This window comes from Gopherus evgoodei, chromosome 2 (genome assembly GCF_007399415.2).
Source record: "Gopherus evgoodei ecotype Sinaloan lineage chromosome 2, rGopEvg1_v1.p, whole genome shotgun sequence".
NCBI lineage: Eukaryota > Metazoa > Chordata > Testudines > Testudinidae > Gopherus > Gopherus evgoodei.
This window is the reverse complement of record NC_044323.1, coordinates 129,136,944-129,162,786: the sequence shown is the minus strand read 5'-3', so window position 1 is coordinate 129,162,786 and position 25,843 is coordinate 129,136,944. Positions and strand designations below refer to the sequence as shown.

General features: G+C 40.0%; 1 protein-coding gene and 1 long non-coding RNA gene across 4 annotated transcripts in view; one reads left to right on the top strand and one right to left on the bottom strand.

Annotated features, from left to right (window-relative positions):
- Window positions 1-18,952, top strand: part of LOC115646150 — a 38,740-nt gene extending 19,788 nt beyond the window's left edge. The window contains exons 2-3 of the long non-coding RNA XR_003998954.1: window positions 14,594-14,676; window positions 18,560-18,952. This is a non-coding gene — a long non-coding RNA (uncharacterized LOC115646150). The remainder of the gene's footprint in view (window positions 1-14,593; window positions 14,677-18,559) is intronic.
- The window catches only part of ADCY2 (adenylate cyclase 2), a 459,805-nt gene that overhangs the window by 4,860 nt on the left and 429,102 nt on the right, over window positions 1-25,843 (bottom strand). For all 3 annotated transcript variants that reach the window (XM_030551678.1, XM_030551679.1, XM_030551680.1), the window contains 5 exons: window positions 25,032-25,116; window positions 14,981-15,139; window positions 6,254-6,400; window positions 5,077-5,184; window positions 1,211-1,325 (listed from right to left, as the gene is read on the bottom strand). In XM_030551678.1, the coding sequence (XP_030407538.1) occupies window positions 1,211-1,325; window positions 5,077-5,184; window positions 6,254-6,400; window positions 14,981-15,139; window positions 25,032-25,116 (614 nt within the window). The remainder of the gene's footprint in view (window positions 1-1,210; window positions 1,326-5,076; window positions 5,185-6,253; window positions 6,401-14,980; window positions 15,140-25,031; window positions 25,117-25,843) is intronic.

Here is a 25,843-nt window from a genome sequence, read left to right as displayed (position 1 = left end):
ACCGATGTAACTTTGAAACAACATTAAGCAGGTGGATGTTAAGTGAGGAGTTTACTGTACATGAATAATTAATATGAGACTAATGCCAAACTCTTGCCACAGGGTGGCACTGTGAACTAAACATGAGAGCACAAGCAGCAGGCACAAAAAAATGGCAGTTACACTGCAAGAAAGACTAGAAAAGTGACTTGCTGCTGTTTAATTAGAAACCAAGTACTTCAGGCATGTTTACAGGATGGATTTATAGGTTTCCAATAGTTATTCACTGCTTGCATTTCACACTTTCTAAATTTCATTTTGTATTCAAAAACTGTCACACATTATTACTAGAAAATAAATCTGGGAATATATGGGCTTCTACCAGTTTTTAACTGATTTTGTCTCCTTTTCCTGGCGTTTATTTTGAAAAATGTCATGATACTCTAGGAGAAGAAGCTAGAAACTGAATGATAAGTGATATCCTTAACAAACAGAATTGACTAAAATATCTTAGTGTTTGAGGCTGCTATGTTCCAATAACTGTAGGTGTGTAACAGAAAGGAGAAGCAAACAACAGAACACTAGTTCTGCCAGTTATGCAACTGATGTGGCCCTCATCTGTATGTGATTCCCAGCTGTTTCTGAATGAAAGGGGTAGGTCCAACTTTCTTGTATGTGGGGAGGTTTGGTTTAAAAAGAATTAGATCTGTACATTTTGCAGAAAACAGCATACTTTTGCTATTTTTATCACTTGAAACAAACGAGGACAGTTTAAAATGAACAGCAACCAATATACAAGAGACTAGAATATAAGAGTTCATTATTTAAGATTTGGCAAGGTAGGTTTTATTTTCAGCACCACATGACTTAGATGCTTTTGAAAATCCCACGCTGGATTCTTTTTGCCTCCTCTCCCATTAAAATTTTAAAAGTTAAAAATGTTTAAATATAGACTGATGAGTCACCATCAAACCATTTCAGACACAAAGGCCAACATTCTCAATGGAGCCTATACTTCTGAATGCCTCCATTTTTTGGGTGCCCACCTTGAGACACACCTAAGACTACAACTGCAGAGGTAGTCAATGGCAATACCATTCAATCTCCCTTATAACAGGGAAAAGCTGCTTATCTGTCCTCTTAGCTAGTATTACTAGCTTCTTAATGTACTCATATTTCACACTGAATTCTCCCTTACAAAATATTCTTGTAAGACTCTTGTGCTACATACCTATTCGTAACTTGAAGTCATTGAATGAGTGCTTGTTTATTACATCCAGTTTTGCCACTAGGGCAAATGCAAACTCAACCATAGTTCCTATGTGCATATACTGTCGTTCAGGTTCCTGAATATAAAAAAGCAAGCAATTAGGAATCCACATAATGAGAGTCATCATAGTGTTTTCTGTATCATGGAATATCAGGGTTGGAAGGGACCTCAGGAGGTCATCTAGTCCAACTCCCTGCTCAAAGCAGGGCTAATCCCCTGACAGATTTTTACCCCAGATCCCTATATGGCCCCTCAAGGACTGAACTCACAACCCTAGGCTTAGCAGGCCAATGCTCAAACTACTGAGCTATCCCCCCCAACTTGCTGCAAGAACGTGCACAAAATACTCAGAATCTTCAACATATTGTAATACGCGAGTACATTGCATGAGAAACAAAGCTGCTGTTATGTACAATACCTGATGGTGGGAACTGAAATCTGTTCAGCTTCAGCTAGAATCAACTGGGGCATAATAATATATTGTCTCTTTTACTTAATGTATGCATAGATGTCCAGGATGGGTGTGCATATCTATGCATACATTTCATTGACGCATGTGCGTGTGTCAATTAAATCCTCTCCTTTTCTAGATATTTATAAACAGCTTCACAAATATTAAGGTAGGTGTAAAAACACAGTGACCTTGATCTTATATTTTTCTTCTACTTTTAGTTTAATGAGTGCAACTGGTTTTAGTAAATCAAATATATACAAGTCAAACACGGTTTCAAATTGTAATGGAAAAGCATTACTGCAGCAGTTTGTTGTATTCAAAGCATAAAAATTACATTAACTGATTTGCTAATAAGCAATTTAAGTAAGAACACAAGCTGCTAAAGAAATAATAATTTAAATGTAGGTAAATATTTAGCAGAAAGATTCTAATTAGGTGACAAAAAAATAATCAATTTACTCAAATAGAAGCCACTGAATATGCTTCATGCCAGTTATACTAGAGCGAATGATCTGGAATATGACATTTATTAATATGGTCAATGTATTTTAGGAGGCTGGGTGACTTGATTGATAAAGTAACACCTTCAGGACTGGGATATTGCTTTAAATTCAACATAGATGTCTCAATTTAATGTTCAGTGACAAACAACATTCAGAAGCAGTCTAATAAGACTTAACTGTTTGACACAACTCTACTCTCACTTACACTGCTGTTATGCCATTGATTTAAATAGAGTTAATCCAGATTTACAACAGTGCAGGTGAGAGGTGAAGCAAGCCCTTTGTGTATGATCAGAAGGAGACCAGTACTGAATGAGCAGGGATCATGATGTTCCTGTTATCCTGGAAGTTAGGTTAGTGAACTGAACTCAAAATTGGTCGAGACGACGACAGCCTGTTATAGCTAAATTATATTATATACACTATACCTAGGCAAGGAGGAAAAAGGTATATTTTGACTGGCTTTTCCTTTGGCTATCTCAATATCAATTTATTGCATTAGTGTCTATGCTGAAACTGGCTGGAATTTCTGTGTGGCTGGATGATTTACAACTAACGGCAGACCATATATTCTTGAAACATGGTGAAAGTTTGATGTCTAGTTTACATTATTTTATGCATACAAATTATCTTTCTCCTTTCACTGTGGCTGCTATGATACCCAGTCCAATTACAATGCATGAGCATCATTTTGGAGAAGCTAGATAATAAAGGATTTTTAATTTGGAGATTTCTTACTTTTAATATGTTGATATTTAAAACTCTTAATAAATAACTGTGTGTGCAAATAACACTATGCCTAACCTGCCATATTTGAAAATTATGTAAAGTCTCTAAAACTTCTGGTAGCAACATCTCCATGTTCACAATGCAGCCCAAATTCAATCACTTTTGCATTTGGCAATATGCTGGAAAAAAATAAATATTATTACTAATAGTTTTTGTATTGTGGAGGTGCTGAAGGGCCCGATTGGGGCCCATTGTGCTAAGAACTGCACAAACAGAACTTAGAGACAAGCCCTGCCTCAAGGAGCTTAGAATCCCAGTAATAACATACATAACTGTGTGTTGATGGATGTTGTAATGATATATTTATTCCTTTTTCTGTTTATATAAGTGCTCACATCGCACACTCTCTGGGCGCTGAGAGAAAAGACTTACTGCACAGTAAAAGACTCTTGCCCCACTGCAAAACCAAACCCCTTCTCAAAAATTATTCTTACAACATGCACTGGAGTCCAACAGGCTGGCATGCTGCAGATCCAGGGGGAAGCAAAATTTATAGCCAAGTACCTCCCACTGAGGATATTCCTCTCTCAACCCATAAAAGTCCAAATCAAGGGTGTTTTAATAAAAGCACTTCAGATGACCTGAACTGCAGAGGGGGGAATATGGCAGGCTATAGAGATATGCTCTGCCCTGTCACACTGCATTTCAATCCCAATTTAAACTGTCACCACCAGATGACCAGGCGATACGACTGGTTTGTGTGACTGTTCATGAAATCACTGAAATTAGAACTAGGAAAGACCTGTCAAGCTCATCTTGTCCATCCCATTGAAATGCAGGATTAAGTCTAGCGGTTTGTGTAGATATCTTATTTTACAATAACAAACAGGACCAGTTTAATGTGAACTTAGGAACCTTTTTAGTTCATGCTCAGAGGGCCTACTGGGAAGATTTACAATGCAGCATGCTGGTGGATGCTCCAGTTTACACCCTTGTAGTCCAAACAGCAAGGTCATGTAGACAAACCCAAAGTATACACAGCTGATTGTTTGTTGTTTCCCTTGGAACACAGGTAATGAAACACTAATTTTTGAAGTCTTTCATAGAACTCTCTAAATCGGGGTCCCCCCCCATGCACATCCTGACTCTTGCACCCCTCACATCCCCACCCCCACCCCTCGCACCAAATGGAAGCTGCCCAGGTAAGTGCCTCACACTCAAACCTCCTGCCCCAACCCTGAGTCCTCTCCCTCATTCTAGCTCCTGGCCAGACCCTGCATCCCCAGCCCTGTGCTCAGTGTACTCCTACCTTCAGCTCAGTGCAGAGAGAGGAAGAGAATGGGCCAGAACCAGGGAGAAGGTAGGCACTCATTGTATGTGGGCAGGGCTGGGACCCCAGACCGGCAGTGGGCTGAGCAGGTCTGGCAACTGGGATCCCGGTTGGCAGGAGCCAGTGGATGGAACCCCTGAGTGGAAGTGTGCTGAGCCACTCAGCCCACTGCTGGTATGCAGTTCTGACCATCAGCCTTGCACAGACCGCTGCCGGTCTGGGGTTCTGGCTGCAGGCCCTGCTCAGCCCACTGCCAGCCTAGGTGAACAGAACCCCAGACCAGCAGTGGGCTGAGCGGCGTAAGATCAACATTTTAATTTAATTTTAAATGAAGCTTCTTAAACATTTTGAAAACCTTGTTTATTTTACAATACAACACTAGTTTAGTTATATAATATATAGATTTATAGAAAGAGATCTTCTAAAAAACATTAAAATGTATTACCGGCACGTGAAACCTTAAATTAAAGTGAATAAATGAAGACTTGGCACACCACTTCTGAAAGGTTGCCGACCCCAGCTCTAAATCTATTCTAGTGAAGTGCTTCCGAGAACCGTTGCACTATAATAGGGAATAGTGGTTTTGGAACTAAAATGACATATTTAGTCTGAGAAAATGCAAAGACATCCTTTCATGTTACACTGTAAAGAGTATAGTTCACAGGAACTTGGAGAATTTAGTGAATAAAAATATACAAAAACTTGTCCAATATGATAAAATCTATGTCAGGCCTGCAATACATATGAATGTACTTTGAACTTCATGTGAACACGCCTTTTACCTAGCAAGCTGTTTATGTCTTTGCTGTACCTGACTGTGTTCTTGGCTGGGCGTAGCACTCAGTCCTGTAGCTGCCATGTAAGTGCTTCCAATGGTCTTGATCTTTTCAACTCCACTAAATTTTGGTTTAGACAACAACTGTGAAGAAATAAGTTATTCAATTACCCAGATTCTCAGTGTCTGGTAGCTAAATACCTTAAAAGTATTCTGATACTTAATTCTCAGTGCTGTCTTTTACCTCTTATTAGAAGAAATACATTGAGTACAGTTTGATGGATGTAATTCCACAAGGAGTTTTGTTTTTACTTAGAATGACCTTAAAGTGCAATGGTCCATTTTACGCTTACACTGAACATCTTTTCAGTATTGTATGATCAGTAGAAAGTATGTTCAGTGTATGTAGTCTAGAATATAATAGTTGCTGTTAAGTATGGGCCAAATTCTTCCCTTTTACATGCGCAGCATTCCTTGAAGTCAATGGGATCTGCACACATCTGAGGGCATAAAAAGGTTCCTACTTGTGTCACATGAACCAATAGGTAAGCCTTTTTCTGCATTCTGAGTATGTGACTTTGTAAAAGAAATATGGGACCTGGGTTCCCTGTTTATTGTCTCATGCATTTCAATTTCTCTCTGAGTGTGTACAGGTCAAATGCTGTCTTCAGTGTGTTGCACAGCTGCAACTATCTTCAAATTCTGCCATCAATTCCCCAGTCTGCACCTGCCTTTAGTTGAGAATGGTGGATTTTAAAGCCTTCACATTCTTATTAGTCACTCAAAAATCATGTCACCAGTAAGGCAGAAAAACTTACACCAATACAGATCAGATGTAAGGAAATATTATTAATTTCAAAGGAAACAAATTTAAGCATCAAATTTTAGGCACTGCAGTTCGAAAACTGTGGTAAATTTCTGATATGAGTGTGGTGTGTTGAATAAATAAAGAGCCAAACTTCTCCCTTAGACACATGTGCAAGGCTCTCCCTGAAGTGGATCAATGGCAGTAGGGTACATATGTCAGAGTATGATCTGCTACATGACATATACAAATTTTTTCTTAGTCCCAAATCTCTATCAAAATATCCATGTGAAATGGACACTTAAAAATTTCCTGCCAACCTGTCCTCTCAAACATTCTCAGTCACTGTTTTACAAAATGGGGTTCTCAAGGTTTAATTGTATAATAATTGTTGTTACTAGTACTTACATCATCAAAGTCAGCAATGATCTCATTTAGCAGTCTGAGACATTCCAAGCCTTCTTTATTTACATCAGACTCTGTGTAAAATTCTTTGAAATCCGGAATAGAAGCAAACATGACACAGACACAGTCATATGACTGGTGATATAGATCCTGCCCAAAAGAAAAGAACAAAGCTCTAAATACAAAAGATTCATCAACTGCAAACGGTATGGTGTGGAAGTCCTCCCAGATTCCAACATTCTGGTACACAGAATTAACTTCTTACAATCTGATGTTTCTTATTCCTAATAGCTAGAGTTTGTTTAATTTACAGTGGGTAATTAAAAAACAAATTAAACATACTTGTTAAAGAAACCTTCAATGTACAAAATTAGAAACATTCAAAATGTTTTAAAGCTGCTTGACTTTTTCCATTAATATAAAACCTGGAAAATAACTTATCTTATGATGCTAATGAAATAGGGTTTATTTCTTTGATGCATAGAACTGCCTCTGACTTGAATGGGACTGAGTACAGGGCTGGACCGATAATTTACAAAACAATCTCTATTCTATTATTAACTATATGTATTGTAGTAGCTCCTAGAGGACTAGGCTAAGATCATGCCTCCATTGTTCTAGGCAGTGTACCAATGCATAGTAAGAGACACAATCTATGCCCCAAATAGTTTACAATCTAAAATAGACAAGAGAAAGGATGGGAGAAAGTAAGCATTATCCCCTTTTTACAGAGAAGGAACTGAGACAAAGAGATTAGTGAGTGGAACTGAAACTGATTGAGGTTAATGGAAGTCTTTCCATTGACTTCAATGGGCCGTGGAGCACAGCTGAAGTGATTTGCCAAAGGTCACGGAGAAAGTCTGTGGCACAGCCAAGAATTGAACCCAGATCTCCCCAGTCCCTGTTCACTGCCTTAACCACAAATCCATCCCTTCACATGGAGAATAAATTTGTCACTTATAGGAAACAAAAATAAATACTTCTGATGCTAGCAACTTCATACACATGGAGGCCAATACAAAACTTTAAGATGTACCAAAATCAACTACTAAGAAGAGCCTGTGCAGTATATGTATCTTAAGGAAGATTATAATGGTATTATATGGCCAAATCCTATTCATCTTATTTACATGAGTACTCCCACTGATTTCATGGATGTTGTCATAAACAGATAGTTAAGGGTTAATGTTCTTTTATCTGTAAAGGGTTAACACAGGGAACCTGAAACACCTGACCAGAGGACCAATCAGGAAACAAGACTTTTTCAAATCTGGGTGGAAGGAAGTTTTGGGTGTGAGTTCTTTGTTCTTTGTCTTGGGTCTGACCCTCTTGGCTCTGAGAGTGATTTTTCTATCTCCTGGCTTTCTAATCTTCTGTTTCCAAGTTGTAAGTACAAGTATAGTAAGACAATAAGTTTATATTGTTTTTTTGTATTTACATGTGTGTAGTTGCTGGAATGTGTTAAATTGTATTCTTTTGGCATAAGGCGTTTATTCACTTTTTTTTTCTTAAGCAATTGACCCTGTAGATTATCACCTTATACAGAGACTATTTTTAATGTACTTTTCTTTCTTTTTAAAAAGCTTTCTTTTTAAGACCTGCTGGAGTTTTTCTTTAGCGGGGACTCCAGGGAATTGAGTCTGCAGCTCACCAGGGAATTGGTGGGAGGAAGAAGTCAGGGGGAAAATCTCTTTGTGTTAGATTTACTAAGCCTGACTTTGCATACCCTCTGGGTGAGGGGGGGGGGAGAGATTAGCTCTCTCGATGCTTGTGTTTCCAGGACTGGAAGCAGGGAATCTCCTAGGGTCGTCCAGGGAGGGGAGCCTGGGAGGAAGTAACCAGGAAACAAGGGGAGAGGGTTATTTCTCTTTGTTGTAGGACTCAAGGCATCTGAGTCTGGGGGTCCCCCAGGGAAGGTTTTGGGGAGACCACAGTGAGCTAGGCACTGTATAATTCCTAGCTGGTGGCAGCTTTACCAGGTCCAAGCTGGTAACTAAGCTTGGAGGTTTTCATGCTAACACCCATATTTTGGACGCTAAGGTCCAGATCTGGGAAAAAATGTTATGACAGATGTGTCCCATTTTCTGGGGGGCAAGAGAATAAGAGCAGGGAGTATTGCAAGTCTTCAGTCTGAGAGATTAGATGGCTCTGAGTATTTCTGCATTTTCTGTCCATGTTCTACGAGTTAAATTACTACAGCATTCAGGGAGCTATATCGGAAGCTTCATATGCTTCCCTTGTAGCTTTGAAGATAAAAAGGTAAGCATGTGAAGTACTGCTGTGCAAGATGGTAGGGTTGGAAATGGTGTTCAGTAATTCATTGTTCTTTGATGTCCCCTGTAGCTAGAACCATCAACATGGCCTGACTATGTCTGAAGTTTTACTTTCACTCAGTTACGGAAAACCAGTATAAGTTAACAGTGACTTAACAAGGTCAAATGAAAACTTAGTCAAGAAAATGTGTGCTAAGTGTGCCACAAAACAGTCTGTGGGGAACAGGCACTACACAGGTAGCTCTCAAGCAACCTTTATAGAAAATTATCGAGTCCCACAAAGTCTTGTGACCAGTATCTTACTCAATATAGACAGCAACAAATGTATTTTTCTGGGATATCAGACATGCTGGCAGGCTCATCTGTTACAGGGACCCATCCCACAGACACCTTTACATCACACTGTTTCAGCTTAGGTATATTTTACAAGTTTACCTTTCAAAATTACAATTCTAAAACATAGCTGGAAGAGCAGGAAAAAGGGCCTGATTCTCCAAGGTGCTGATCAACCTAACTCTCCCTCTGAAGTCAACAGGATTTGAGGGCGCTAAGGACTTTATCGGATTGGGCGCAAAGTGACTTCTCCTGGACCCTATGGGTTGGCTCAGTGTTAAAGCCAAGTCTAATGTCTTTCATTTTCCAGAAAGATGTAGTGAACATCCCTGCATGTACCTAGAAGACTTAAAGGGGATTTTAGCCAAAGGTTAGTTTAGATCAGCGGTTCTCAAACTGTGGTTTGGGACCCCAAAGTGGGTCCCAACCCTCTTTGAATGGGGTCATCGGGGGCTAGCTTAGATTTGCTGGGGCCCGGGGCTGAACCCCAAGCCCCATTGCCCAGGGTCAAAGCCAAAGCCCGAGGGCTTCAGCCCTGGGCAACAAGACTCAGGTTGCAGGCCCCCTGCCCGGGGCTGAAGCCCTTGAGCTTCAGCTTTGGCCCCCCTGCCCAGAGCAGTGGGGCTTGGGCGAGCTCAGGCTTCAGTCCCCCCTCTTGAGGTCATGAAGTAATTTTTGTTGTCAGAAGTGCAGTGCAATGAAGTTTGAGAATCCCTGGTTTAGACATCTTTATGTGCTGATTGCACCCTATGGCTTAGTGGGGTCAGACAGCACATATTTCTGTGGTCAGCTCAATTTTCATTTCACTTTCTCAAATCATTTTCATCCTCACTGGATTTTGTTTTTGTAAGTGATGTCTGAGCCACCCAAACAGTGCTGGGATTTCAAAGGCGTGAAAGGCTGCTCAAACTGTGTTCAGTGGGTGCAGATGGTGGAGAAACTATTCAACAATCTTTATAAAAAGGGTGGAGAAAGTATTTACAGCAGATTCTAGCTAACGCACACAAAAGAGCTGCTTTCCTTCACTCAGCAAACTTTTATAGTAGGTTTTAATTACTGAAGCTTCTTAAAAATAATTGTACTACAAGTATACTGTAAATATTAGCATAAACTATGCATGTCAAAACAAACAAACTACATTCTGTGATCATTTACCCATCTTAAAAACTGGTGTTTGCGCACCTACCTGATCATTTGCAAAATTTAGTAATTCACAAAGGTTCTCCTGGTCATTAATTAGTATTCATTAGCAAAGTTCTATTGTACTAGATTCTACATACTGTTTTAAGTTGAAACAACTAATTTATTCAACAGATATACTGGGCTAAATTCTACAGTGCCTTAAATTACACTGAAGTCACTAGATAAGCCTAGCTCAGTAAATAACACAGTGTAAGTATTAAATGTGTCTTAACTCAGTTGATCTTGCATTCTGTGGGTGTGAAAAATGGTCAATCGGCAAAAATCAACAGGATAATGTGGTACCTGGTTATAAACTATTCAAGAAAGACAGACTAGGTCAGAGAGGTGTGGTGGAGGACATGCAACACCGCACCCAAGAGATTACATGGAATCTAATGGAAGAAAATTGCTGAATGGTGGGAACTACTCAGCAGAATCTACAAAAAAATATAAATTAGATTAGAGTAACAAGAATACAGATGTATTAGTAAATTTACACTCTACTAGACTCTGATCAGAAAAGGGCTATTGGGTGTACACTGCTGAAAAGGTGTCACAGAGACAGATAGTGATATAGAAAAGATAAACCAGGTGCACCTATTCTCTCATAATATGGGAACAAAGGGACAGCCAATGAAACTGAAATGCAACAAATTTAAACTGCAGCTGATTAAATGGAATACTTTCTTACCCAAGGAACAATAAATGTGAAGAGCTTGCTGCCATAAGATAATGTTAAAGTTAAGTGCTTAGCAGGATTCAAAAAAGGATTAGCCTTTTGTTAAAGTTATTTGGATAACAACATCCATAGTTATATTAGGTAGGATAAAAATATTTTAGAAGGGAAATAAAACCTCATGTTTAAGGGCAAGAGCGAACCAATAACTGATAGTAGTCAGGAAGAGACTTTCCCTAAGCACAAATTATTCTCTAACTGCCCACGGCAGTGTTTCCTGTATCTGCCTTTGAAGCATCTGGTACTGGCCACTGTCACAGACAGGATACTGAACTAGACGGACTGTTGGTCCACTTATGGACTCCCAGGGTTATCTGGCATATAGACATCACACACAGAGCCCACATGACCCTTGCTGTTATGAAGGAGCGTCTTTGGTCTTCCCTGTGGAACAGGTTCATTGCCCAGAAGCAGTAGTGGTAATTGTGCAATGCAAAATGATAAGAGAGAAAGGCACTGTTGTGAGAATGTGCATAGTGGGGGTACAGACGTGCTGCTGTGACTCAGGAAGCATCAATGTGCATTACACCCTAGTACTGTTGGTTGTACACCAAGAAGAGGTCAAATAACTTAAGAGAAAGGGTTGCAAGTGGGACTGTACCACGTGTAGATATAAATATAACCTTGCCAGTGGCAAAACAGGGTTACCCCTCCTTCCCTTTCTCCCCACCCTGAAAAATGGACAAACTGGAAATGTGAACATTTACTGCACGGCATATGTTGAAGGGGCAGGTGGAGCTCAGCTACAGTGTGCACCTCTCTGACACACAGGCTAATGCTGTAGATCCTGGTGTTAATGTCTAAGGGCTTGTGTACATTTACAGCTCTGCAGCAGCGCCACTGTCCGTACAGCTGTAGTGCTAAGTAAAGATTCTGCCTGTGCTGATGGAAGGGCTTCTCCCCTTGGTGTAGTTAATCCACCTTCCCAAGAGGCCATAGGTGCGTCGAGGGGAGAAGCCTGCCCATCGACATAGTGCTGTGTACACTGGCAGTTGGGTCACTATAACTGCATTGCACAGGGTGTGTGGATTTTCCATGCCCCCGAATGACATAGTTATACCAACATAAGTTTGTAGTGGAGACCAGGGCTAAGACACCAATGGGTCAGGTTTACACAAAGCCAAGCTGTCAGCATGGCCCTCACAAAGGTGATGAGAGGATTTCAAACAGGACTGCCAATATAATGAAGTTATTTGGCTTGTTGATGTAATAAGGGCTTCAGCAATCAGATTTCCTTAACTTGGGAAAAGCATTTATCTGTAAAGCAAAACTCTCCAAAACATTAAGCCTAAGCTTCTGTATACTTGAAAATCTAATGCAATGGACATCAATGCTTTCCCTGTCTGTCACCCAGAGACCATGAATAGCTGTAACTAACTCAAAGGAAAGGGCAGTTTTAGTTCCAAGTAATTTTAACAAATATTAAAATAAACCATGATTTAAAGAATACATATTGTTGAATTTAAAATAAAAACAGTGAAACAAGCTTGCACTTCCGATTCTGAGGAGAAAGTTCTGGCAAAGGATCTTGCCCAGTTGCCAACATCTGCAAGGAACAAAGAAAATGAGATCACCTCTGAAAGAAGGAAGTTCCCGTGACTTGGAAGGCAGCATTTTCCAGAGGGCAAAGAGGTATTGATGCGAGATGGGAAAGGAAACAGTCTGAGAATGAATGGCTTGCATTGCCTGCCAAAATTAAACATTATGCCCCTTGCGGCAAGTTCCCTTCCCCCTCCTATTGAATCTCAATCTCTTCTGCCAGGCCCTCCTGCTCTTCCCCCATCCACAGCCCAGTTGCTGATTTGATTGGTCCTAGAGATCTTGTGAAGGATGGAGGAACAATCAGGTCCTGCTTTGCACTCTGATAGGGCCATGGCACCTCCTTTCTTCCTTTCCGTCCCTCCTAATGGGGCAGACTGCTGTGCTGTCTAACCACTGTACAGGCATTGGCTGTTGAGGAAGAACAGATTACTATGGCAATTAATGGACTCTGTAGTGAGCTTGCACGTGAGCTCATAGTAGTAAAGTGCCCACATTACCTGGGTGCTTTGCCTCTCACAGAAATTGAGAGTCACAGAGATCTTGAGCCTATATGTTAAATGGGAAACACTAGTGAAAAGTGAATCTTTCTAATCCCAACCCTGTCTCCTATCCTTCGCATTCATCCTTTGCTACCTTCCTTATCTCTCCAGTTTGGTATCTGATACAGACACAAAATCCTGGAGGTTCCAACACACAGACATTTATTACAGTTTGCTCTGAGACCACTGCATTAGCCATTCCTGGTGTGGACCACTACTGGGTCTCTTAAAGATAGATTCCCACTATCTGATCCCAGTCACTCTCCATCCACCTCCTTTTTTCCTCCTTTCTGTCCCCAATATTTTCTTCTTCCCTACCATATTTGTCTTGTTTGTCTTTCACATAAATTTCACAAATCAAATTCTAGGATAGATCCTACATTACTACTTTTGACACAAATTTGGTTTAATCATTAAATGAATTTTAGAAACAGGATCAAACTGTTTTCCACAAACATAGTCTTAAATGAAATATTTGGAACAAACGAGTGCAATGGGTTATGAACACAACAAATTTAAATTTCTGACATTTAAAATGTTCTTTAAGGAATTCTCCTTTATTTATCCAACTCTAACATACATCCTTCTGACCCCCACCACTGAAATGACGCCATCTCAAAAGAATTTATTTTAACTCTATTCTGACTTTCTTAATATATTTTATCATCATTCCCAATTACAATGCCCTTCCCCAATGTTAAAAAGAAAACTAGTAGTAAGCACAGATGCAACAAATCAGAAAGTTTTAAGTGGTTTTCCATACCCTTAATGGCATTAATTCAAACAAATCTGAGGAAACAGTTGATGTTTAGAACACAGCACACATAAAGCAGTAGTATGCTAGCATTCCTAAGTGTTTTCAAAATTAATCTAGTATCTGGATCTCGTCCATTTGAGAAACGAGTTTGAAGCTAGTTGAAGAAAAAAATAACTAACAGAAGTATCACTCTAATGTTTTTTTTAAGGGAGGGCCATTAAAGCATGCCAAACCAATTTTTACTTTGCTTGATATGAGAGCTCGGAGGGCTCAGCACATCACAGTCGCTGATCATCAGCAAATTTATCTAAAGCTAATTTCAATCATAATAAGCTTGAGGGTGAGAATACAAATCTGGTTGCCTATAGTTAGGTGAGCAGATGGTGCTACCCTGTCGGGCAGCTTTGCAATAGCATATTTGAGAAAACAGATTCCTGATGGCTTGCTGTCATTAACACCTGAGCTGAGAACTGGAGCTGTGCCAACCTGGCACAAAGCCAAAGACGTCAGTGGTTCACCAGTATCTTCTGCCAATTTTTTTTCAGACTGGATGCCAGCTAATGGGTATAAAGAGCAGAAAAGGTTTTATATGCAGTACTTTACTATTAGGTCTTACTGCATGCTGAAATGATGGAAGAAATACTGCTCCTTCTGACCTAACCTATCAAAGACGAAACTCCACAGCTAAGTATCTATTTTGGTTTATTGTGAAATTATTACTTTGTTAAATACAGTTATTTTTGCAAGAATTTTACTTTCTACTCTATAAACACTTTCTTTCATTCTTTGTTACTGCACCTTCAGGAACATTTAGGCTCTGGTCACAGCCCTCTGAAGTCAATGGGAGTCTTTCTACTGACTTCCATGGACTTTTCATCAAGTCCTTAAGCCGAGAAAAAATGGATACTGAGGCATTTGAAGATTCTTTTCTGAATGAATGCATTCCCTCTGTCTTAATTTTTGTAACTTTTCCTTTGATAGCTAGGCATTCCTGACACCAGCAGCAAATGCAGCACTCAAATACAGCTCCATTTTGCCACTGGAGGAAAACAATTAATCTCAAGGTAAATTCAGGTCCATTCAATCATCTCTTTTTTCCTTCCCTCTCCTTTTTCCTCCTTCCAAGTCTGTATCTTGCTTCTTGGATGACAAAGTACTTTATCATTTAAACAATTTCCCACTTCCTATTGCAAGCTACCATGCCACAGTCTCTGGTGTAAAACAGACCTTTAAATTATCGTAAAGAAAATAAAATAATTTGTAAATTTACAATCCTATCAATATGGACCTATTAAATGATTGCTTTGAATTATATGCCCAGTCTTTGTGTGTTCATCACAGAGTAGCTGATAGTTAGCAGAGGCTGACCTCATTCTTCAGGTTCCTTGCCAAGAAGTGTTCAGCCACGTGTGCAGGAAGTACGTTCTCCAGCAGCACCCGATTCAGGCTCTCCATGGTCTCAATCTCCTCACGCTCTTTTTTGAACTTGTTCTTCCACAGGAAGTCTAACCTACAGTAATATTCATTCTGTTACAAGAGGACACAGAAGTAAAGAAACAATAGGCATCTTGTCCTGCTCGAGTACAGGTTTTAAGAGACAAAATAAGCACAGTACACCCTCCTTCAGAGGCTCCCTGTTATCAAGCTTCTCTTGTATATGCAGCCCCGTACTTCACTGAAGTTAGTCCCAGGTGCCCATTTTGACGTATGTTTTATCTCTTAACTTAGTAAGGACAAAATCTGGGAGTCTGGTCTAAAACGGGAGACAAAACAACAAGAACAACTCCCACAGGGCAGAATTCCTTAAATGATAGGGAATTTACTTTTTTTACCCAACCATGCTTTTTGTGTCTTTCATTTCACAATTAAAAATTTATGAGAAAAAGAATTTCGAATTACTAAATAAGGTAACTTCTACCTTGCTTGGGATGGAGGCAAACTGGGGTCTAAAACACTGGATTTCTTTTGTAACATGGGAGATAGGATGGGTGAGGTAATATCTTGTATTGGACCAACTTCTGTTGGTGAGAGAGACAAGCTTTCAAGCCACACAGAGCTCTTCTTCAGGTCTGGGAAATATACTCTGAGCACCACAGCTAAATGGAAAGTTGAACAAATTGTTTAGCATACATAATTAAGTAGCACATATTCTAACGGACTATTCAAGGTACAGTGTCTCTCTCACCAACAGAAGTTGGTCCAATACACGATATTACTTCACCCATTTCGTCTCTCTAATATCCTTGGCTCACCACGGCTACAACTACATTTTGAAACATGAGATAGTTAAGAGGAACTATCTGTATACACTACACTAATATTCATCTTCCTTGGTTCAATCAGCCTGATAAAGAGGATGTACTACAGCAAAAATCAGACAGTTGATCAGTACACAGAGACTAGCAGTGTAACATAATATTAATCTTTATTCTGAGTATGGACAAAGTTTCATAAAGCAAAAGAATAACAAAAATGAAAATATTAAAGGGATACAGTCAAGCTGGATTTTTAAAATTAGCTATTTTAAAATCTTTTTAATTAAGCTGCACATCAAATTGTATATCCTAACATTTTTTATTTTTAAATCACTTTTAAAATATGCATATCAGAGTTTTTCTTCTCCCCTAAAGTGTATATAAAGATTTTTGGGCAGCCCTAAGAACAATACCTAAAATGACAAGGCCTATGCTGCAAACAAATTTGTTTGCCCACTAAACTAGAGATATAAGTAGTAGAGCAGATTCTTCTCAAATACCATTTATTTCTAGTAGCAGAAATGGTTGTAGCTCTTTGACAGGTTTGCTTTTGGGAGGTTTCTTTTTGTGATGCTGTCCTGTCTTAAATCCCACCATAAGAGTAGATTACAGTATATAGTATATATTTTTTCTTTTTCACCATAGCATCTTCATTCTCATTTCCCATGCTGTCCTAAGTCTCTTCACTGCTTTCTTGTGACTCTGCAATAAGCATGTATGTAGCTGAAAAATTTTATTTTATTTAGTGGCTTTCTGACTCTTGCACAATGTCATGCCATGAGAAGGAATTTTTTCTGTTATAACTAGACCCTCTGCATACTGGCATCTACCTTGATAGATATGGACAGTAGAAATTCCTAAATCTAGACAATTCACAATACTATGGAATTAAGATTGTTGTGTTGGGGTTATTGTGGGATGTTGCAAATTTGGCAATTTTTATCATAGTGACTTTAAATGTAATATAGAAATAATACCTTGGGTTTAATCCCAAAATATGTTACTCTAATGGAAAATCTGTGCAAACATCTCCAAAATGGATAACAGTGAAATTTTCAAAATCTGTACAGTAAAGACTATATGGGCCTGATTATGATCTAATTTAGACTGGTATAAGTCAACAGCAATTCCAATGTAGTCAGTGGAGTTCTACCAGATTAAAAAAGGGGTGTGAGGTATGAAAAAGACCCCTAGACATTGCACTAAAGAACAAGATTATGGAAATAATTTGATGCATTCATCAACTACTACTTAGTAATCTTAGTAAACTTTCACAGAAAAATGCACACAGTGCTTCTGGATAGAAGAGTGCTATCACAGTATGAACTGATGCATAGTTGTCATGTTGAGGCTACAGTCTAAGATGTTAAAACAGTAGAATGAGGAACCCAAATATTATTACAATGATTTTATGTGGTTTCTAAGGATATGCAGATAAATGACAGTGGAGTGAAAAGGATGTCTGTGAATATAAACTCTAAAAGCAAATAGCAGAAAAAATCCATGCCTCAGTTTAACATATATAGATCAATGGATTAAATCTGGCTTTAGATACCAATGACAGGCTGGATTGTGAGAACCAAGTACTATGCACATATTTTAGTTACAAAACAAAAAGAGAAACTGTAAGATTAATTAACTTATCTACTTTGATATATCTACTGTGGGAGGAAGAATGTAGGTTGAAATTAAACTGGACACTAGAAGTATAATGTCTCTGCAACCAAAAGGAGAACACCTTTATTCATGAAAGTAAAATTGGTCTTAGCATTTCAGCAGGATCATGCTGTCCAAACTAAAGCTGGAACTACTTGGGTAGTGATGCAGAACAAGCAAAGAATCTACAGCTTCTGAAGAAGCTATACATATTGCTATTGAGTGTTTTCAAATGGTAAACAAAGGAAAGTAGAGTGGGAATAGTTAAGTGTGTACAGAGGCAGTTTTTAAAGGAACAGAGAACCTGTACACAATTCACCTTTTCTAGGATTCTATTATTGACATTCTGCAGTCATCCTTACCACCAAATGACAATTCCTTATTACAAAGAATCAGTTTATGAACAATCTTGTTTCAAAATTGACCTCATTATGCAAAAGGCAGCAGTCACTTTTCTAGAATACCTATTTTATACTGTCCAATTAAAAGAACTACTCTTTCAACTCCTTGTTGCAATCATATTAAGGAAGTGTCAATTTACAATGAAAAACAAACATACTTTCCTACCTAGGTGGTTCCTAATAAGGATGACAAAGGAAAAGGCCACTAAGTATGATAATGCAGAATAAGTCTATTAAAAACCTGAAATGCCACAGTGATTGCCATAAGCTAGTTAAAAGTAAACTCAAAAGCTGAAACAGAATTTTGAAGCCATGAATTCTATATATTCTATCAAATTTTAATTTTCATATGATATCAAACATCTGCGTTGAAAAGACTGGGTCAAACTAGGTACTATGTGAACTATAGTCTTCAAAAAGTTTTCTAGTTTGTTTAAGGTTTGTATTAAATAAATCATTTATTTACTGCTTTATTACTTATCTCTTTAAATCTAAGATGCCACAGTAATATTGTGATGAGAACTTTGATTTTGTGAACAAAGATACATAATCAAAAGTAGCTGTGAATTTAACAAGAAGTGTGAGAAAATACTGCTAACATACTGTACACTAAAAATGCATTCTCTCTGGACTAGATTCATGAAGGACACCTAAAGAGGCAGTTAGTTGCCTAAGTCCAACATTTAGGTACCACAAAGACATCACTCAGCTTCTGCCTAACACTGTAGGTGCCCACGTTTCCACTGGTGGACATGCGTAAAACCAACGAACTCTGATGATGCCACACAGCTAACTAGCTGTTCAGAGCTCTCGCTCATACCTTAGTCCCCGCAGGATTCTCAGACCTGGCGTTCTCCCACCTATCTCATGTGTGTTGTACTCAGAGCATACCCAACCACACAAAAGACAGCTGGAAGCAAGAAGGTCGGGAAGGAGAATGTGTCCATCCCTAGTCCATCCAGTAACCAAGGCACTCATCTGAAACATGGGAGATCCAGTTTTGAATTCCTATTCAACCTGATTTGGAGCAGGGACTTGAACCCCATTTTCCGAACTCCCTGGTGAGTGCCCTAACTGCCAAGCTATTGGCTCAGTCTCTCTTGTTAAAGCTGTTCTACTTTGTATAAATACTGTAGTTAAATATTTATTGGGGCAGGAACTTGACTCTCCCACAACCTAGGCAAATAACGTAACCACATTATTGGCTATAATGGGATGGATCTCTCCCATTTTATTGTAAGAAATGGCTGACCAGGTTTAGGAGCCTAGATCCAGGAAAGGGTTTACAACTGCCTCTCTCTGATCTGTCAGTCAGGCACCTCAGGCCCAGATCAATGAGAGCTAGGTGCCAAAGAACCTTTGTGAAGCCCCACGCCTCTCCTCAGCATTTCACTCCCAGCTAGGTTAGGTGGCTCCCCACTCAGCTTGCTGGCTTCTGGGAATCCCCTTGTTAATCAGTCAGGTAACTCTCCCAGGATAATGCAGAGAAGCCTGAGCACCCTAGGGCTCTGAACTTCACTGGATGGCTGGCTGCCTAGGGGCTAGGTGTTGCAATGCCTTCATCCCCTTTGTGAATCTATCCCTCTTCCGCCATGTATTTATATTTATTAGTCAATTTTAGAAACAAAGGACCAGCTAGTCTCAGATGTTTTATTTGTATTTACTTGTTTTTAATGTTCATTTTTATTAGCATTTCCACAGTATAACCAGTGTTATATATAACAAAGTAAAAATCCTATTAAATCTTGTTATTTTTATGGAAAATGTAGAAACTAAGAGTTTCCTACTTTCACCTATTAGTCAGAGGTATCTCCTGAACGTACCCACACAGGGATTTGTGAATGTCTTGCAAACCTCACAAGAGGGGTCCCTGCAAGTACAGAATCCTCTGAACACTGAAGAGACCCAGTTTTCCTGGAACAGGGATCAGCTACTTTCTTAGCTGTGACTCTTGACTTTGTGTACAACAGAAAGGTGAGGAGAGAAAGTGTTGCCTTTATTTTTAAAGAACACAGGTCTACAGAGGGAGCTCGCTAGACGTAATAAGGTTTGATATAGAGAAGTACTAGTAAGAGACTGACCCAAGATTAGAATCTACAGCTTACACCTAAACCACTATGCCACTGTGCATCTCAGTAAAGGCACTGGATTTCTCTGTGCCTTAGTTCAGCTAATAAGCTTTTGTGCTTTCCTAGTGTTTTTCCATGGTATATTATAAAGCAAAGCACTTTACAAATTTGGGTAAGCATGATTAGCTCAATTTTACAGTTGGTTTAACTAAATAAAGTGTATGTAAGGTAATTTTTATGTAAAGCAATATGGTCTTGAGGATAAGATATGAGTCTATTATATCAGTTATCAAGGTTTTCTTCCTAGCTCAGCCACAAAGTTCCTATTCAAGCCTTGGCATACCTCTCAAACTCTCTAATCCACAGTTACAATACCTGGAATATGGGGTAAATCATGTCAGTCCCCCTTGGAATGGTGGTATGAGTTCTTACTGAACGAAGATTGTGGAGTGCATAGATTTATTAAGGATTATCAGTGGAAGAGATGGAGATACAAATCAAGACCTGTGCTTATTTCCTTAAATCAGAGGTAGGCAACCTCTGGCATGCATGCTGAAGGTGGCACACAAGCTGATTTTCAGTAGCACTCACACTGCCTGAGTCCTGGCCACCGGTCCAGGGGGCTCTGCATTTTAATTTAATTTTAAATGAAGCTTCTTAAACATTTAAAAAGCCTTATTTACTTCATCTTCAACAATATTTTAGTTATATATTATAGACTTATAGAAGGAGACCTTCTAAAACATTAAAATGTATTACTGGCATGTGAAACCTTAAATTAGAGTCAGGACCGGCTCCAGGCACCAGCATTCCAAGCTGGTGCTTGGGGTGGCAATCTGCAAGGGGCAGCAGTCCCCCTTGTTTTGTCCCCAGGCAGCGCGCCAAATTGCCACCGCGGGTGGCGGGGGCAGTCCGTGTGCCCTTAGGGCGGCTGGCGCGTTTCCGCAGCGGCTTCAGCTAAACATAGAAGCTGCCGCCAAATTGCTGCTGCCGCAGAAATGCACCTGCTGCCCTAAGGGCACACGGACTGCCCCTGCTGCCCGCGGCGGCAATTCGGTGCGCTGCTTGGGGCGGTGAAAACTGTAGAGCCAGCCCTGATTAGACTGAATAAATGGAAACTCGGCACACCACTTTTGAAAGGTTGCCTACCTGTGTGGTTTAGATCAATGGAGAATTTTAATAGAAAATATAGCAGAAGTCATTATCAGACCATGGAGATTCCTTTTATTTTTCAAAACCAGCCTGACAACAACTAATAGATTGCCAAGTGTTTTTTTTCTCCATCTTCTGTACTTTTTAAATAATGACAATTTATGAAACTTCTTAACAACTCTGCTCTTGAAAAACACCTCTTGCATGACCCAATATCAAAATCTACCTCCCTTTAATATTTTGTAATGCAATGGGATTTAAGTGGGCAGATAAAAACAACAGACACTTGGAAAAAGTGTTAAGAGGAACAATTTTTAACATTGTAATACCAAAATACAGTATATGTAATTGATGTATAGACTATGTTCTGAAAATATTGTAAGTGCCAATTAGGCTTAATTCTAAAAAGTTTACAAGTGTAAGGAATTATTTCTTCCCTCTTTGTTTATTTGGCTGGGGTGGGAGAATGGGGGCTCACCGTCAGCAGAGCGGGTACTCCCTCTTTGTAAGAAACCCCACACTTGCTTAGCTGGGAGAAAAATCCTCATCCTACAGCTCCAAAAGTACAGTATACAGCTAAAGTATAATTTTTTAGCTGTCAGCTCTAAGAAAAGCTAAGGCCACTTTTGGCCGTGTGTAGGTTATATGTAGCTTCGTGCTACAGTGAAAAGCTAGCTGTGACATATACCTACATAGGTCAGTGAAAGGCTGTGGCTGGGGGAGCTTCTGGAACCTTTCCCTGAGGCTAGAGTCTTTATCTGTGGCGTGGAAAGGCTCTCGCGGTGGGGAGTTGGTTGAGCTTTTGCCTGCTGCTTCCCTGTTGCAGGCAAGGACTCTGGAAGTGGGCAGCTGCCAGACTCTTTCCCTGTGACAGAGGAAGGCTCCAGTACCAGGGAGCTGGCAGTGCCTTTCTTTGTTGCCAGAGACCTTATCTACAGCAGCAGAGGGCTCCAGCAGTGTGGAGCTGCTAGAGCCTTTTCTTGCTGCCAGAGCCTTTTCCTGCAGCAAAGAGAGGCTCCTGCAGCAGGGAGGCAGTGGGTCACTACATGACTGAAAATTATGGCTGTCAATTAATCGCAGTTAACTCACACGATTAACTAAAAATAAGTAATCACAATTAAAAAAATGTATCGCGATTAATCACATTGTTAAACAATAGAATACCAATCGAAATTTATGAAATATTTTTGGATGTTTTTCTACATTTTCGAACATACCAATTTCAATTACAAGACTGAATACATCACGTTGTTCACTTTAAGGACACTTTCACTACAAATTTCACAAAATGCAAAGAAGGTACCAATGTGAAATTTCTAAAGATAGCTACAGCATTCGACCCAAAGTTTAAGAATCTGAAGTGCCTTTCAAAATCTGAGAGGGATGAAGTGTGAAGCATGCTGTCAGAAGTCGTAAAAGAGCAACACTCTGATGCGGAAACTACAGAACCCAAATCATGCAGGGTGACCAGATGTCCTGATAAAATCGGGACTGTCCCGATATTAACCTTTTGTCCCGATATTCAGTAAGGAGGAGAACGGGAGGGAGGCGCTGACTCTATGGGTGCTCCAGCCCTGGAGCACTCCCCGGGAAAAATTAGCGAGTGCTCTGCACCCACTGGCAGCCAAGGTCCCTCCTCCTCACCTCCTTCTCCCTGCCTCAAGCACACCGTGTCCCCGCTCCTCCCCTGCCCTCCCAGTGCTTCCGCCCCCCGCTGCCTTACAGCTGTTTGTTGGCGCTTAGGACAATCCAGGAGGGAGGAGGAGGAGTCAGGGCCGGGGCAGGAACTTGGGGAAAGGGGGTGGAATGGGGGCGGGGTGAGGGCAGTGCAGGAGCAAGAAGAGGCGAGGGGGTGGGCTAGCACCCACCAGACAAAGGGGAAGTCGGCACCATAGTGGGTGAGGGGGTGAAGAGGTGAGCAGGGGTGGGGAGGGTGAAGAGGTGAGCGGCAGGCCAGTGACAGGCAGGGGATGTGAGGAGGCGAGCGGTGGGTGGGGAGGGTGAAGAGGCGAGCAGTGGGTGGGGGACTGAGGAGGGACACAGCAAGCCTGTGGTGGGCTGGGGGATGAGGAAGGGCGCGATGGTGGGGGCGCTGAGTGGGGAGGGGGCAGGACCTGGTCAGAGTGGGGGTGGAGCCTGGAAGGAGCAGGGGTGGGCAGTGGGCGTGGCTGATGGCACCCCAATGTGTCCCGATATTTTACTATTGTGATCTGGTCATACTAAAACCACCAAAAAAGAAAATCAGCCTTCTGCTGGTGGCACCTGACTCAGATGATGAAAATGAACATGCGTCGGCCCACTCTGCTTTGGATTATTATTGAGCAGAACCCATTATCGGCATGGACACATGTCCTCTCGAATGGTGGTTGAAGCATCAAGGGACATATGAATCTTTAGCACATCTGGCATGTAAATATCTTGTGATGCTGACTACAACAGGGCTATGCAAATGCCTGTTCTCACTTTCAGGTGACATTGTAAACACAAGCAGGCAGTATTATCGCCTGGAAATCTAAACAAACTTGTTTGTCTGAGCAATTGGCTGAACAAGAAGTAGGACTGAGTGGACCTGTAGGCTCCAAAGTTTTACTTTGTTTTATTTCTGAGTGCAGGGTTTTTTTTTGTACCTAATTCTACATTTGTAAGTTCAACTTTCATGATAAAGAGATTGCACTACAGTACTTGTATTAGATAAATTGGAAAATATTATTTTGTTTGTTTTTTAAAGTGCAAATATTTAATAAAAATAAATATAAAGTGAGCACTGTACACTTTATATTCTGCATTGTAATTTCAATATGTTTGAAAATGTAGAAAATCCAAAAATATTTAAATAAATGGTATTCTAGTGCAGATGGGAGGCATGGCTTGGGAAAGAAGAGTGTCTATAGAGTATATATTCAGGTACATACCCACATCCAACATGCGTGTCTCTACTCAATTCACCTAAATTGTGCCTCACAGTCTACAGTACTGCTTAAACCCATGGTGGAGGGGCTACCTGAGTGCATACCATAGATGCTGCTGAAAGAAGTGCGCAGTGTAGATGTAGTATTGCAACTATGGTGGGTCCAGTGTAGCGGGTGGGTTAAAATGTGTCTGATATGAGGTCCCTGTAGCCTAATGGCTGGCTTGAGTGTGGGGCCTGAGCATCACACTGCACAATGAGGTGGTATGCCTCCATTTCCTGTGTAACATGTGGCTCCCTGTATCTCATCTCTCTTACCTCCTGAGCAGAGGAGAGGAATGGACTGGGGACTCCAGCTTCCAGCCTAAGGCCCTGGGCAGGCATGAGGGTAAACAGGTGTCATGGTGCCCAGTTAAAATCCCCACTGGAACAGCCCTACTACACTAGGTAGCTTGTGGAGTAGTCCCCCATTGGTTAATAGTTTTAATAAAGTTGCAGCCTCCACATTTCATCAAATTATCACACAGTTGTCTCATTTTGTCTGTATCAATGAGTAATAACTGTGAAGAAAATATGTTGTAATTAAACAACTCTAGCCAATGAATTATCAAGGTAATAACTAAATGAGAAGGTTGAAGGGGTAATACCAAGTGGTGTTTGAATAAGAGGAAGACAAAGAAATGTTAAATAAAACTCAAAATTCCAAATCAGGGCAATTTTAAAAATGATCTGTAAATTTTACTTTGCCAAAACATTCACCTTACTCCTTTCTTCAGAGTAATCTAACAATCTTGTAGCCAAAATAGTTTTCCAAGGTAAAATTACAGAAGTGCTGAAATCAAAGGTTTATCATGGATGCTGGTTGAAATCTCATTAATTTTTTACATAATACCACTCTATGTGTATATGTAAACACAGACACAAACACATATATGCATTCAAATATAGTAAAGTAGATGGAAAAACCATGCTTCATACCTGTCTACCGAGAACTAGTAATGTCACGAAGAATATAAAGAGAGACACAGAACCCATTGTCTTCAGATCTTTCAATATTCCTGGCCTGTAAAACAGAAACACAGCTAAAATGAATTGCTCAAAAAGGAAAAAATAAATCTGAAATCTTAATACTTAATCACAGTCTTGGTTTCCTCTCCTCATTTCTGTGCTGTAAAATCCTTTGCATAACTTTTTAGTAATCAAACAAAAAACTTTAATATAAATTGCTTTATTGTTTTCTGGAATATTAAAGCTGTACTACTGCATTTATTTATATAATGGGCCCTGCTTCCTGACTGTACAATGTAAACTGGAGAATAATTTTAAATTTTATATATATATAATGCTTTTTTTTGCCTGTTAAAGGACAGTTTCTAATTGCTTTTCAATATGTTGGTTTAAGTAGACTGCAGAGAGAGTTTGTGATGGCAGTACTATATTCTGATTCCATATAGTGACTAACCACATCTCATGAGTGTGAAAAAGTTAAATGAAATCATAAGGCACCAAGAGGCTTCTCAAGCTCAGAACCACAAAAGGCAAGAACCACACTAACCACCTCCCCTGGACAGCTTATTAAAATCCTCAGATCCTTGGAGATGAGAAAATGTATGAAGAGGGAATTGGTCTACACTTCCAGAAGCTGATCTACATCACAAGCCCCGTTGTTCTCACTGGTGGGAAAGTTTTAAGAAAAATGCTAGTGTAAACACAACCTTAGTAGCAAAGTGTGGGTAGTCAAAGGTGTATGAGAAATGTAACACATCAAATGGTTCTGCAATATATCACAG